At 47.0% G+C, this 16,300-nt stretch overlaps 1 protein-coding gene across 1 annotated transcript; it reads left to right on the forward strand.

Moving 5' to 3' along the window:
* Nucleotides 1–982: 982 nt before the first annotated feature.
* Nucleotides 983–5,845, forward strand: LOC135908383 (uncharacterized). Its single transcript, XM_065440165.2, has one exon. It carries the CDS (start codon nucleotides 987–989, stop codon nucleotides 2,253–2,255), a length of 1,269 nt encoding a protein of 422 aa, XP_065296237.1. The 5' UTR covers nucleotides 983–986; the 3' UTR covers nucleotides 2,256–5,845.
* The last annotated feature ends 10,455 nt before the right edge of the window (nucleotides 5,846–16,300 follow it).

The following is a 16,300-nucleotide window of genomic DNA, read 5'->3' on the forward strand; positions in this document are numbered from 1 at the left end:
ACATCTACCGGCTGGGGAGGAAAACAAGGCAAGAGCAGCTGGAAGCCGGACCCGGACGCCTCGAAGACGCCTGTCTTTCAGATGCATTTGGAATAAAATATGGAATAAAAGGCGATGGGTTCGCTTTTGATCTTTTCGAAACCTTTCTTTTTCTTCATCTTCTTTTTTTTTGCTTCCGTCAATATTCAGTGCTTCATGCGGCTTCAAAATGACGTCATCATATGCGTTTTGTTTTTTCTTGTCTTTATTTCACATGCCAGCCTTTCGCAGCGCTATCGTGAATTTTGTTATTTTCGTCGCTAATTATTCTAGAACCAATCAGCAGACATATTTTGTGTATAAAGCTTGTGCCTTTAAGAATGTAAGCTGAATCCCTGCTTCCCCCTATCCTGTCTTCCACTTCCCCCCAAACAAACAAACAAAAAGATGCGCGCGCGCGCTCCTTTATCTCTATTGCTGACGTTTATTTTTCATAAACATTTCTCAGAAATGCTGTTGTAACCATGGATATATAAAAACAGTCTCCCCACATTGATGAGTATGGATGAAAACTTTGATTATTATACAGCAAGAAAGAGAAATTCTGCATGGGATCACAAAACAACTAAGGTTGCAATATCATAGAAACGCAGTTGAATGTCATAATTGCGGTTTTAAGGACACAGAAAAAAAACTGGAGGACGCTTAAGCTTCGCCTTCAAGAGTGGAACGCGACAGCGTTCCCGTCGACCCGCCAAGGGATGTGAGACAATGGGCTTCGGCGCAGCGACTAGGCGCCCCGCATCGGACGCGGTGAGCGTCGAGCAACGCAGCGTTCGGCGCGGCAACGAAATGTGCGCCTGAGCAAGCGACGCACGCCTGAGCCTTAGAAGAGCTCGTTTCTAAGGCAACACCGCATTCACTAGAGGCACGTTTGTACCGCTTTGAAGCATGGAAATCGTGGCTCAGTGATTCTGCTTCTGGACGCCGTGCAGTACAGACGCAGAATGGAGGGCTCCTCGAGAGCTGCGAAAGCGGCCGACGTTGGCCGTGGTACCCCGTGTTCTGCGTTGCCCAAGGATTACCGTGTCATCTTGCCTCCGTTACCAACAGGTGAAGGACAAAGGCGCGCAGTTGTATTGCACTGCGACGTCACTGGACGGCCTTATAGAATCGACGACTTCCGGAAGCCCTTGAAGGATGCTGGAGTAATTCAGCAAGTAGGTGGAATTGGTGCATACCAAATGTCGCACGTGTGGCTGCTGAACATGAAGACAGATGAGGCAAAGCAGACGCTGCTAGACGCCGGACCACTACTGGTGAAGAACCGGCCATGCCTCGTCATTGATCCAGCGAGGCAAGAACTCAGGATTAAGCTACATTGGGTCGCGTTCGACGTCACCTCTGAGACCCTTCGACGAGCCTTCCGAGAGTACGGCGAGATAAAGGAAGTCATCAGTGATCGGTGGAAGGCCGAGGACTTTGAGGGCGCCGAGTCAACGACTCGTCTAGTTCGTCTTCTGCTGCGCGATGGTGTCACACCAGACCGCATCCCACATCAGATGCGTCTTGGTAGCGGCACTGCGCTAGTGGTTGTGCCTGGACGCGCCCCGTTATGCCTTCGTTGTCACAACACTGGACACATACGACGTGAATGCCGAGTGCCCAGGTGTGGTGCTTGCCGAGCGTTCGGGCACGAGCAGGCTAATTGTACTCGCTCGTACGCCAGAGTTGCAAGCGTAGGCGGTGAAGCAGACCGGAGCGAGATGCTCATGGACGAGGAGGAAGCGGAGAGCGTGGCTGGGATGGTGGCGTCTATCAGCGACGCGGCCGCAGTGGCGGCGTCCACCAGCTCAGCAGGTTCGCAAGAAAACGGGGCTGCAGACGCTCGGGCAGCAGACGCCACTCTGGAAGACGCTTCGACAGGAAAGTACGAAGAAGGCTCGGCAGAGCGCCCTTCTGAAACCCACTCCTTAGGAAAGCAGCTCCCACTAAGTGCGTCCGGGAGTGGTGAGAAAACAGCTGAACTCAAGACTGCAGTAAGCGAGTTTGTTGCGACGCTCGAAGACAGTGATTCGACGGATGAGGCTGCAATGGACGCCGAGGCAACACCTACGAAGCGCCGACTCAGCAAGGCAAGCACGACTTCTCAAGACACCCGGCTACGAGCAACGGAGAGGCGTGGGACCGAGCCTGGAACCAAAAAGCCTCGGGTGGCCACCAGCCATCAGCGGTCGGCGTCGCTTACACGCGGCGGCGGCAAGTCGACGCCCTGAGCGTCGACTGGACTGTGTGTTGCTACAAGGCAAGGTCTGTGAGGGGAGCGCCGTAGGCTCGGTCTGGTGTCACTCGCCAATATGGAGTCCTTAGAGAGGTCTATAAATATTGCAACACTTAACGTCCGAGGGATTAGTGCCAAGAGGCGGCAAAACCAACTTTACCGCCTCGTAACGGAGCATGATTTGGATATTGTAGCCATTCAGGAGACCAAAGTGGAGAGAGAGGATCAGACAGAGCGTATGGTGCGTCCTTTCACGAAACGCTATAATGTGTGTGTTGCTCATGCGGTGGGGAGGTCTTCGGGGTGCATTTTGTTAATTCGGCAGAGTCTTGGTGCTGTAGTGCAGTCGGTGACTACCTGTGAGTCAGGCCGTTTCATTGTATCTGACTTTTCTCTGTCAACAGAAAATTGGCGAGTAATTTGTCTTTATGCACCAACTCAGGCTCAAGAGCGAAAGCTTTTTTTTGAAGAAATGGAGACGTACGTGAAATGCGAGCGTAGAATAATCCTGGCGGGAGATTTCAATTGTGTCTGTACGGAACGTGACAAAACCAGTGGGAAACACAATGATGCAAGTACTGCTGTTTTGAAAGACTTGATTGCAGAATTTAATCTAGAAGACGTGGGTGAATGTCTTTGCGGTGGAAAAGCGGTCACGTTTACCCACTTTCAGGGTGCGAGCCATGCTAGACTTGACAGAGTGTACGTGTCGGCTGAACTAATTCAGTCGTGTCGAGATTATCGAGTCACACCTGTTGCATTTAGTGATCATTGTTTGGTTTCCTTCCGTGTTGGAAAGGAAAAAACAAATAGCAAGCAATTTTCCTGGGATCTTTGGAAATTTAATGCAAACTTGCTGAAAGACGACGAGTTTTGTGATCAGTTTCTCAAGGCTATAGTTAAAACAACAACTAAAAACTTAGATAGTTGGGGACATAAATGGGAGGTTTGTAAGCAAACAATTAAATTGAAAGCAATTGAAAGGGCCAGTGTTTTAAGTCACGCGAAAAAAGAACTCGAGTCCCGGCTTAGATTGAATCTGAAACAATTATTGGAAGCTGAAAGTATACAACCCGGTTATTTCTTAGAAGACATAAAAAGCATAAAGCAAAAACTTGAGCTGATAGACCAAGAGCGATACAATGGAGCATTGATTCGAGCCAGAGCTGAAAAATGGTGCACAGGAGAAATGCCGACAAAACGTGCCTTGGGAGTCGAAAAGAAATATGCTTCCCAAAATGCAATAACAGAAATAGAACATAATGGGTTACTGTCTACCAACAAAGAAACAATAGCAAGTTGTTTTCTGGAATATTACAAAGTATTGTTTTCTCGTAGCCAAGTTGACACTGATAGATTTAAAAAAGACTTCATGTCATTGATGCCAACATTAGATGATGAAACCAAGGAAGTATTAGAAGTGCCCATAACAGTAGAGGAAGTTAAGAATGCGATTGACCATTTAAATAATGACAAATCACCGGGACCGGATGGCTTAAGCGCTGCATTGTACAAGGCGTTTAAGGGTGTTGTCGCGCCTGTTTTGACTAAAGTATACAACGAGGCTTACGCGAACAAACATCTACCGCCGTCCTTTTTGTCAGCACACACGGTCCTAATACCAAAAACTGAAGACCCAATTAAATTACGTAATGTCACATCGTATAGGCCGATTAGCCTGACAAATATAGACTATAAAATATTAATGAAAGTATTGGCTAACAGGTTGCAGACCGTAATGAAAGATTTAGTCGGTCCACATCAAACGTGCGGAATAAAAGGAAGGACAATTATGACAAATATACACATAGCACGATCAATCCTTGAATGCTGTGACGCAATGCAACTAAGTGTCGCTATGCTGCAGGTTGACCTTGAGAAGGCATTCGACCGCGTGCCGCACGATCTGCTTCTATGTATGCTTGAATATGTGAATGTAGGCAATGTGATCAGTGAGGGTGTGCGGATGGCTTACGCCGGATGTACGACGAGATTGATAATAAATAAATCAGTAGGTGAATACATACCAGTACAGCGCTCAGTCAGACAGGGGTGCCCATTATCACCGCTTCTTTTTTGCATATATATTGAGCCCTTTTGTCTAAGCATAATTAGGAACAACGCGATACGTGGATTTCAGTTACATCAGGCCGAGGTAAGCCTTCTTGCTTACGCTGATGACATTGCAGTTTTCTGTGTCGATCATGAAAGTATAATGCATACCGTCAATGCTGTTAAAAGTTTCTGTCAAGCAAGTGGTAGTGCAGTAAACTGGGACAAGTGCGTTGGGTTCTGGCATGGGGAATGGGACGTCGCACCAAGGATGTTTTTGAACATTAAATGGCAAGAAACACCGACAAAATACTTAGGAGTACCCCTACAGTACTACTCTGACAATGAGCCTTATTGGAAAAAACAAACAGAGGTGTTACGTGAAAATGCACAAAAGTGGAAAGGATGGGATAAGTCGATTTTCGCACGGGCCATGACGTGCAACCTATTTCTTGTAAGCAAGCTATGGTATGTAATGCAAGTTTTGCATTGCAGCAGGTTAAATGTACAAAAAATGCACAGAGTGTTCTCGGTCTTTATCTGGAGCTCTCTATGGGAAAAAACGAGCCGAACAAATCTGTTTAAAAGAGTGAGTGATGGTGGGCTTGGTTTAGTGCATCTGTATGTGAGACAACTCGTCAGTCGATTTGTTTTTCTCAGAGATGTAGACCATACCTTTCTCAGAACTATGATTCAACTGAGGCTGGGTAAAGTGCTACCAGAGTTTGTTGTGTCTTCGGTGTGTCAGCAAGGACCAGTACGTGGATATCTAAAAGAAGTGGTGTCATCTTTCCGCTTCTTATCGGTGCGTTTTTCTTTGCAATATTTGACAGATGTGTCACGCAAAAAACTGTACAAGGACCTTGTGGATGTGTTATTTCCTGTGCCATTGTACCGTGAATTATACTGTGCAGGCAAAGGAAAAGATGTTTTGAAACGCGTTAAAAAAATGCTAGTTGCGCCAGGGGTTAAAACCTTTTTTTTTAATCTGCACACAGGAACCTTACCTGTTAAAACATGGTTAGAAGAAAGGGGTTTATTTGTTCCGTGGGGTACTCATTGTTTGTTATGCAAAAAACCAGAGACAATTGAGCATGTGTTTTTAGATTGCTGGGGTGGAGTGTTCTTCTGGGACATCTTACAAAGAACCTTGAAAAAAGAGTTGCCATTAAGTCCGCACGGAATCCGTTATCTCACGGTCGAAAACGACGATGGTGTGCCTTTCGATCTGGTTATGCTCCTGGGCCTGCACAGTATATGGCGAACTCGGACTGCTGTACACAATGCGGATACTGACGCTAGACCGGTTCGCGAATATTTTTGCGAATCTGTGTCCCATTTTGTCGAAGTGCAGAAGGTGCAGTCGTATGTACCAGAATGGGTTCCAAGATTAGAAATGTTGCAGATGCCGAAATACTGATGGCTTGTAGTCAGCAAACAGCTGACGGTTCTCGGTACTATTATCTTGTTAATCTGTTCTTCTGATCTCGTAAACTCTGTGAAAAGCGAGGCAATAAAGAAAAAAAAAATCGTGGCTCAGTGGTAGCGCCTCCGTCTCACACTCCGGAGACCCTGGTTCGATTCCCACCCAGCCCATCTTGCAAGTTGTTTTTATTCATGAAGGGCCTGCTGGGATTTATCACTCACGGCCAACGCCACCGACGCCGACGACACCGGCTTTTCTGCTACACGAGCTCCTTAACGCTGTCGCGTTAAAACACGTCCTCTTTGCCGACACGAAATGTCAAGTTGATTGGCGGTAAACATATATAGCAGGTGGGTTTCTCTGAACAAACAAGTTGTTTGCACTCCCACAATAGAGCAAAACACTCCATATAAACACTTGAATCCATACGCGCCTATGCGGCGTATTGATTACAGCGGCCTCTCTTTTGAACACCTGACTGGAGAGGAACCGAAGCAATGCTCTGCAGCCCAATACATAAGCAACGTGCGACAACGTTTTTATGGTGTTTTTTTTTCTTCGTCGTACTATCGTAGTCAGAAACGGGCATCAGTGCGAGGCTGCAAACTAGTCCATGCCATTGAAAAAATGCGAATTTGCGTAGCCTACAAAAACGTTTATTTCGCGATGGATTGTACATAGTTCCCACAAAAGGCTGCAGGACGTTTTCGCTGCCCGTTGACTGCAATGACATCTTACGGATCTGCATTTTGATCAGCTACAATATCGCAACTCGAATGAAGCTCCGAGTCGCTCAGATGCAATGGAAAGTTATGTTATGGGGTTTTACGTGCCGAAACCATGATCTGATTATGAGGCACACCGTATTGGGGGACTCCGGATTAATTATTACCACCTGGCGATCTTTAACGTGCATGTAAATCAAAGTACACGTGCATTTTTTGCATTTTGCCCCCATCGAAATGAGGCCACCGTGGCCGCGATTTGATCCCGCGACCTCGTGCTTAGATGCAACGGAATCAGTGCAGCGCTTCGCACCACTCTTCACATAAAGTATTCTTCTTTTATTTCTATTTGGAAAGCATGTCCTTATTCTGTAAAAAATCTAGAAATGAACGATGAGATAGTCCATGAACCCAACGTTTAAGGTCGGGTGGATAAAGTATTTGTCTATGTACCTATGTAATGACAACACTATCGGAGCTACTACAAGGGCGATAAGAGAAGATGTCGTGGCAATCTGTATGCCAGGGGCACACAATATCTTTTTTTTTTTTAATTCGCAAGAAACACCTGAAATATGGGACGGACAATCTAGAGACAGAGAGGGAGAAACAAAGAGGGAAAGGCAGGGAGGTTAACCAAGGACGTGCTCGGTTGGCTGCCCTACACTTAGGGAGGGGGAAGAGGGTAGAACAGATAAGGAGAGAAAAGAAAAATAATAGTCAGTCATTCGCAGAGAAATCCCCACTGTCACAAGCATTCATAAAATCCAATGTCCTTCAAGAAACGCATAAGGGTTTTTGTGGTCTTTTGCATGCAAGAATGCATACGCCATCGTCCAAGGATTTTTTCTTTTGAGAGCGCTCCATTGTCCAGAAGGTTGAGTTTCGCTTGTAATGTACGTTGTTGAGAGTCAGAGGATGGGTAGTGACAGAGAAGGTGCTCTAGAGTCTCATCGCACCCACACAAAGAGCATACCGCATTGTTGGCCATTCCTATCAGGAGTGAATAGGAATTTGTAAATGCGACGTACAACCCCATGCGACACAGTAAAGTTGTTTCGCGACGGAAGAGTCCAGGTGGCAGGCGAAGTCGCAAGTCAGGGTCTGAGCTTTGTATAAGTGCAATGTATTCTCGTAACTTTTGCCTGGAATACAAAAAAGGTAATGCAAGGCCTTATGCAAGCACGAGAAGCGACTCTCAATAAAAAAAAGGCACGTGATTCGCAAAAGAATGCAAGTAATGGCGAGAACACTTGGCGAACATTTATTCAGACTTCTCTAAACGCCTTGCCGCACTTTTGGAGGTGACACGGTACATTATCGTTTGCAGAGCTTTGTCAATTGTTCCTCTATGCCAATTTCCTGATAGCCGTTTCGAATGACGCAAGAAGCGCCCTTTGCATTTCTAGAGGGTCCCTCCCGGTGCCACGTACGGTTTGCACACCGCCAACGCTTCCTTACCGAAAACTTACGTCGCTGCTTCAATTCTGATACATTGTCCTTTATGCTGTTGTGCCGACGCGGCTCTTCCCGCCCAGTCGTAAGAGCTACACATGCACGACACGTGACTTATATCGCTTCAAAAGCGCGAGCAACGAATGGAGGCAAACTTGGTGGAGCCTACGCCGCAATTTGTACACCACCACCAAACACAACCGTGGCGTTGACAATGCCTTGGTGTGATGTCGTAGTCCGCAATGCTCGCTAAACGGATACCGAACGATTCGCTCTTTGTGTCGACTATGCGATGGGGCAAATACTATGTGCGCAGGGTCCCCTGTCATTCCGGTAAGGTCGGCCGGGTCGTTTCTCACGTAACGTAACCCCCACGGCCCGGAACGACCAAATCACTGATGCTCCTTCTGCGATTTCGTATTCAATTAAAAGCAATAAGACTGAAAGGCGCGAGCGATTAGGTTATCACCTCAGTCTCCGCATTTACAATGATGATGATGATGATAGCTAATCGCCTCCCCTTTGTATATCGATGGCAACAAATAGTCTTTGTGAGAGCTACTCAGGTATTAGCATAATGTAATCTAGAACTCATCCCATCTCCTGCTTTATTACGTAAGGTTAGTTATGGTTGTGACGATCCCGCCCTCTAATTTCTTCTCTTTACTCTCCCTAATAACATAATCGGTTCTTGCTTCTCATTATCATCATTAGTCAATAGCGTCATCGATTATGCCCACAGCACAATGAAGATTCAGGGTCCTCATTGTCGGTCAACCGCTTTCGCGTGCACTATCTCTTCTTTGTGGCGTACAAAAATCACCCAGCACGAGGACTCCTCACTGCACCGATGGGCCTCGTGTCAGTATTTTAGCTTATTGGCCCGTAATGAAAACGAAAACCCCGAAAGCGATCCACCGAAAGTGAAGCCCCGCACAAACGCACGCACGAGCGTGCGTGCGTGCGTGCGTGCGTGCGTGCGTGCGTGGATCGCTTTCGGGGTCTTCGTTCTCATTACGGACGGATTAGCTAAAATAGTGACACGATGCCCGTGCTTGCGTGTGCGTGCGTGCTTCAATTTCGCAATTACAGGTGACCTAAAGTTAGTGATAAGAAACTTATACAGTGAAATTAATGTTCAAAATTAAATTTATCGGTTGCTATTGACCGCCAAGCTCTGTAGCCTGCCAGAAGAAAGAAGACGGCAGGCGCCTATAGATACGACCGTTTCTTTACAAAATAAAATGCGTTTGTCGTAAAAAGAAAAAACAAAAAATGGAGGACGCTTAAGCTTCGCCTTTAAGAGTGGAACGCGACAGCGTTCAAAGACCTTATACTGCTTTTCATGCTTCCCGGCAGCTGCAGCTTATGTAACCATAACGTTTGCCCGGAAACGCTGGCTGCGAACGCTATGCACGAAGGTGAGCTCTCTGGTAGAAACGCGGCCTCTTGTGTGGGTCGATCTCCTGTTATTGTTTCGCACTTTTCATATTTCAGTCTGAAAAGAGCTAACATAAAGGACACGTGCTGTCGGTGTTTTCTTTTTTTCATTATATTTGTTTGTGGGCTGCCGTTCTCAAAATTCCGAGGAATAACTTTTAAAGAGTAAAAGACAAGGTATGAGCAACTTTGGTGGTAGAGAAGTGGTTGGGTATGCGCGGTTCGGAATTGCCGCAGCGACGTGAAACCCGTCATTATGGTGGCCATCAGACCGTGACATTCCCGGCCAATGGGGCCGATTTTCGCAGGCTGGCTATACGCTAGCGCCGCCTGGATTCTATGGTAGTTGCACTGATACCAGAAAAATTTTTACTTAGTAATAATAGATAATGTTTTGAATATTATTCACATACTTCTTCTTTTTCTTCTTTATTAATACTGTTAACCCTCGCTTGAGGGTCGTTACAGGGAGGGAAAATAGCAGAACACAAGCAGATTTGACACTTCATAGCATCAGGTTGGGTGCTCACGATACAACATATCAATCAAGCATTCAAATTTGTGCACATCCGTCTGATCTACAACAACATCAGGTAAGACAATCTAAATTTAAAAATGACAGGCGACATCTGAATAATTTCTAGTTGCTTAGAAAGTTAAATGTGTATCGAAAGCGCAATTATGCTTGTGAGGAGTATACCGCACAGCATACGACGGACGCCGGCGTCGACTGCTTCTGCTATTGCTGTTGCGCTGCCCGCTTGCTTTGGCCAGGTATATACCAATATATATACATTCTTATTTAGGACTCAGAACTAGCTTGTACATATACCTTTGAAGGTTGGCACTGCTGCATAGGCCGAGCGAAATCACGACGCTAATCACACTAACTTGCTGTCAATAAACAGCTTTATTATAACATCATCGATGTTTACATGAAACAAAAAGCACGCGAATAGCGTTTCAGAAGATATACTGGTGCGTAACATGCATAGTTGTTTATGTGCAAAAAATAGTACGTGCAGTCTCGCCACACATTTCTGGTCAACACAAGCTGTCCGCCTCTGAATGAAGAAATACATCCGACCACATAAAGCCGTCGCACGCTGGTATGTTGCTAAAGTTCCTCTACTTTTGTAGCTGAAGATGTCGCACGGCTTCGTTCACAATATTCATAAACTGCAACTTGATTTGAGCCAGCGCCTCCTGTTTGAGCAGAAACATGTAGCTTTCACAAGGGCGAATTCTGTCGCGAGTGTTCGTCTTCTGGTACAGAACGCCTGCTCTCTCTCTTGCAGTTAAACATTCCAGAAGTCAGGTTATAAATATTTTCAGCGTTTAAGCTGAATTTGCTTCGAAAAGTTTATAATTTCAGATAGAAATGTTATTCTATACGTACTGGTTTGATGCGTTGCAAATAAACTTTACATAATAAAGGCTTAGCTGGCGTTTCGATTACAGCTGCCGGCGGTGCGCTGTTGTCGTTTCGATGGTGGCGCCACCCCAAGGCTTGGACGCGAAACACGCCACTTGCCACAGGCTTGGCGACGTCCAGTACTGGACGCCGGACGCCGCATTTTCCGCGACACGGGCTCCTTAACGCTATCGGGCTAATACCACGGTGTATGACCACGCTGCAGTGCTCTCGCCTGGCAGAGGAAGCACGTGCGTGGGGAGATATGCAGAACGAACGCCCGAAGACTCCCGTGTTTTCAGGGTCAGGAGTGAATTCATTTCGAATGCGCGTTCCACCTCCTATGACATGCACCAGGGCGCGCGTGTCCCCGGCGCAACAGAGCATGCCAGACGCCGCGTAGTGCGCGTACATACGCGTATACCGCGCGTATACGGCTGCCAGCCACGTATATACTTAGGCCCTTCAATATATTACTGCAGTATGGCGCTCAGGGACGAAGTTGCACAACCATCAGTCCGTAGGATGTTTCAACAGGGTGTCCTGTTTATTGCGCATTAGCTGCAGTATAGCTACGTTTACATCAACCCGATAAAGTTGGATCGAGCCCGTTTGCCGGGCTGAGAATAACGGTATTCCGGCTCGAATTCCGACTCGGTCCGCTCGCATAAAGGTCGTGTAAACGAAGCGAATGATTGGTCAGCGCACGAGGCGCCACCTATGTGAAAGCACTTTTCCGTAGCGCATGCGTCGTTCAGCTATGCCTTGTTGGAAGTGCGGCCATTCGTGGGAGAACTTCCTACTAAGCTGTTTTTAAGTCTGAACAGCAAAGATGTTCTTCGAAGGCATCGTCGATGACACTCGATAATTGCCCTTTCAGCATAGAAAGGTTGCTTGGGTCACGGGATAAGGCATCATCATTACGGCGAGCAGCTAAAGATTTAACAATTATCTTTACTGAAAGTGACGTCGTATCTGTGTATCAACACTTTTTATGTTTTTGAGTCATATTGCAATGTTGCTGCATCCTGTTCGGGTTATTGATTAATTCTGTGTGTTGTTTTAAGGCGAAAGCCTTAGAACTCTATGTTTCAATTAGGTCGCGTTATGAGGTACAGGAAATCGGAGCGCTCGTGCCACTGCTCACCCGTTCGTCGTCTTCTTCCACATCGCTGCCACATCGACGCCCCTATCGCCATGCCAAAAAAGAAAACATACAGTTAAACACCATTTCAATACCCCGTGCGGTGTCATATAAGTACTTAGGCTTGCACCTTACATCCGACCTTTCATGGAAATTGCAAATCACCAACATAGGTGCTAAAGCATCACAAACACTGGGTTACTTACGTCGAAATCTGCTACACTGCTCAGCTCATAAACGCGAATTGGCATATTTAACCTTCGTACGCCCACAGCTTGAATTTGCTCATCCATCTGATCGCCTCATCAAGAGTACTTAATTTCAATGCTGGAAGCCGTACAAAACAGAGCCGCTCGATTCGTTCCATGTAACTACAACAGCCATTCCAGTATAACAAAAATTAAGCTAGACATGCCACTCCACACGCTAAGTAAACGTCATTCTGTTGCTCTTTTATGCTTAATACGCAAATATATTCATAGCGTAACGCCGTCCCCACAGCCACTTGACAAACCATTACGCACATCCAGGCGCCTTCATAATCACGTGCCTCAGCCTAAAACGCATAATTGGTAAAACTAAGGCTTTCAATTCTTCGGCTTTGGCACAAGCCATCAAACTTTGGAACGATCTTCCACATATCATTGTTTCAACCACTAACCGCGAACTTTTCCGCGAGCATTTGTATGCACATTTTACGATCTGCGACTGCATAATGATGCCCTTTTTATTCTGCTTACTGTTACTTTGCTTTTGTTTATGCTCATCACATATTTCATTGTATAACCGTCATCACTCAATGCTCCGACCGGCGCCTGTGATGTACCTTTAAATAAATTAATTAATATAGAGTTAATTAAGGCACCCGAACCTTTGGTGAGAGTCGAACCCACGACATTTAGTGGGCGAGAACAAGTAATAAGAAGTAACAACGCATTCAAATGAGAATGTCAAGTGTAATTTAATGGATATCTCTTGAGTGCGCAGGCCTTCACCCTTTTTAACGTATGCTAAAGTGGCAGCCAATTTATTTATTTTCTATACTGACTATTACTGTCGAAGTATGTTTCCGAAATGTGCTTTATTGTCGGATCATTTGTTTGTTTTTTCATATCACCTCGTGTTACCATTCTTTGCTCATCAAACATCTATTGTTTGTGGAGAAGCCGGTGACACAACAGTTGTCAACGTTCCAAATGTCATCAGAATAATTCACTCGTTCGCAATTCAGCAAATTCTTCCATAAGGTCTCTCTTGAATTCGTTTTAAATAAAGGCTCTCTGTTGCTTAAGGTTGCTCTATTGGTAGCGGTACGGTGTGCGATCTTGCAACGAATTGAACTGTATAACAGACAATCCTGAAGGCCCCTAGCATTTCGTCGTAAAGGCGTTTGACAGCGTACATCAGACGCCATGCCAGCACCGTCGCAAGCATTGTCATTATGCCAATGTCGTTACACGCAAGCTTGTCTCGCACACACAGTTTCTCGCCTTACACAAAAATGTTCATTCATTTTGTATTCGCATAACATAGATTGCCACAGCGCATATATATGTGAGACCACTTGTGAGACGAGGCTTAGACAGCCAGACTCCACTTTATTCTCTCGAGTGAGAGCCCCACCACCAGGCCCCAAAACGGTGATGATGAGTATGTACAGGTATAGTATGTACAGGTATATGAAGCGTATGAATAATGCTCACAATATAGATATATATGTTTTTCTGTCTTTAATGGATGCTTCATTTATGGGCAAAATAGAACCAAGGGCGCTATCGCACTCCGCAAGTTGGCGCGCCAACGCAGTCAGCAAACAACGTTGTTATCAGTAGCTCTGTCAAACCAATAGGACAACGGTTGTTAAGATGGACGACGCGAAGCTGCGCCCTAACAACCGTTGTTGCTATGGGGGACAGGGCCCAAGGAGACCCCTTGCTTGTAGAGTGTTGTTTGTTATCCAGTGTGACAGACAGCTTTACGAAGCGGCCGCCGAGCATCAAACGATTCCGCCGCGGCCATTAATGAATAAAGGACAAATTAGAGTCACAGACGTTTTCCACCAGCTGTTATCACCTGATGACATTCACTGGCATCATTAACAATTGTTTTACGTAGGAGACATGTGTGTGCGGTCCTTCAGTGCCGGTGATGTGATCGCTCTACTCCTCTACTCAGCTGGGGGCGAATGATATCATAAACACAACCGTACATGCTAAGCGCTCGGTATCACAAAAAAGCTCAGCATATACCGGGCTAAGCTCCAGGCAGCCGCAGGACGCGGTCCAGTTCACGTCCCTAATTCAATCCCTCGGTCGACAAGATCTTCGGAACGAGTCTAATCGCGCATTACATCTGTGCGGCCTGCATGAAAAGGCGCGGTGTATGTATAGAGACCTCACCCAGAACGAAAGCCATTACATATCTGCACAAATGGACATGTGTGCGCAGGTACTTTACATGCTTCGCGTGTTGTTTGGAGATTGCAGCGCGACACAGATAAGCTCAGCCCGAAACTGAGACCCCAGTTGGTGCCGGATCGATCCGGTCTGCGCGCGTTGTTTACTTGTTTTGCTCGCTGCCTGCCTACGCCGAATCACGCGATCCCGATCTGGCAGCGAGCTCACGGTTCCCCCGCGCGCCGATATCGACGATCGGCTGCAGGCTCTGCGGCGTTTGGCGCATCCTGGCATACATGGAAACATTCGTGCGAGTCCACATCTTCGGGTGGCGACTCGCGAAGCTATACGTTGTGTAGAACGCCAGAAGGACAGTGCTCGGTTTCGCTCGAGCAGCCGATAGTACAGCGATACCATAGAGCATGCTGCAAAAAAGCATACTGCCGCGCCAGCGCTCGCTACGTGAAGGCAACTTGACGCTGTCGGCCGAGCTTCTTTACTCGAGTTTTTGAATTACGATGATGATGATGTTTGGTGTTTAATGGCGCAAGGGCCAGGTGTGGCCAAAGAGCGCCATTTTGAATTAAGAGTCTGCAGGTTTGTAGAACAGCGTATATTTCGCTTCAGCACACTAATCCCTGCGAAATCGAGCGGAGTGCGATACAGTTCAACGTCGTCGCCGTGCTTAGTGTGGATTGCTCCTGGCGTCGACTGGTATATATTATTTTGTTGTAGCGCAATCTGAACAAGGACAGCAGAAAGGCACATCTGACACACACAGCGCTAACTTTCAGCAACAGATTTATTTCCCCTTCTCGTCGCTGTATATACGCCCTCGAAACGCCATACAACACGTGTACAATTTCGGTAAAAACCGAAATTTGGGTGGCTCTTGGGTCGAAAAATGAGACGTCCGGCAGCAAAATTCGTGGCAAGAAACTTCATGGGGAGTCGAACCCTCGACCTTTGGTGGGAGCCGAACGCACGACCTGTGGTGTTAATTGAGGCGAATTAGGCCATCAATTTCTTCATAAGAAAGCGTGATGCAGAGGCGAAGAAGAAGCGCCAGCACGGCCAGTGGTGTTAAGACGAAGTTAATTAAGGTAGAGTTAATTAAGGCACTCGACACAACGACGTTTGGTGCGGGTTCGAGCGCCTTAATTAACAAGGTGATATACAAAGTGATATACGTTCGCGTCAGTGTGACACTAAGCGCAATACAGTCATGGACAGTTAACCTACGTGTCATGCCTTCCCCAGGCCTGTCCGCTTCGCTCCTGCCGTAATTGCATCCCCGAGGCGCTACACAAACGTGTCGTGTCATTTCCCCGAGCATTTTGCCAAATGAGACTTCGAATACCCTGCAGCTTAAACCCTGGAGGGAGAAAAAAAAAAAGAAAGCGGTCGGTGTGTACTGTAAGATCACGTCGATATCCGAACGCGCGCGTTTTCCAATCGACGCGTTTCCCCGGCAAGAGCGCCCGCGCTACGGAAGCGATTCGGATCGCCTTCAATTCCGCTCTCCGATTGCGCTAAGCACAGATTTCGCGATCGGCGGAGCGACAACGCCTGACGGACACGCTTGGAAGTGGAAATCTACGATGACCATTCCGCTGTGCTGGTGTATACGCCGCGCCTGCGCTATACACACATTTTCACTTCTGTCGCGCTCGCCGCCGTTGTGGGAACGATATATAGCGCTCACGGAAAAAAGAACTGATGGCGCCGGGGCTTGGCAAACTTCGCCAGAGCAGCCACGCCGCACACCCGTATACCGCGAAGCCGAAAGCAAGTTAATTCGTTCTGGGAGCAGCCATGCCCGCGTGCGGTGTGTTCGGTGCGGCTGCTGCTGCCGCTTCGCATACATCTGCTGCACACACACACACACGCACACACACGTACGCACGCACACACACACGCACGCACGCGCGCACACGCACACACACACACGCACACACGCACACACACGCACGCACACGCACGCACAC

The sequence above is a fragment of the Dermacentor albipictus genome, chromosome 5 (assembly GCF_038994185.2).
Source record: "Dermacentor albipictus isolate Rhodes 1998 colony chromosome 5, USDA_Dalb.pri_finalv2, whole genome shotgun sequence".
Taxonomy (NCBI): Eukaryota; Metazoa; Arthropoda; class Arachnida; order Ixodida; family Ixodidae; genus Dermacentor; species Dermacentor albipictus.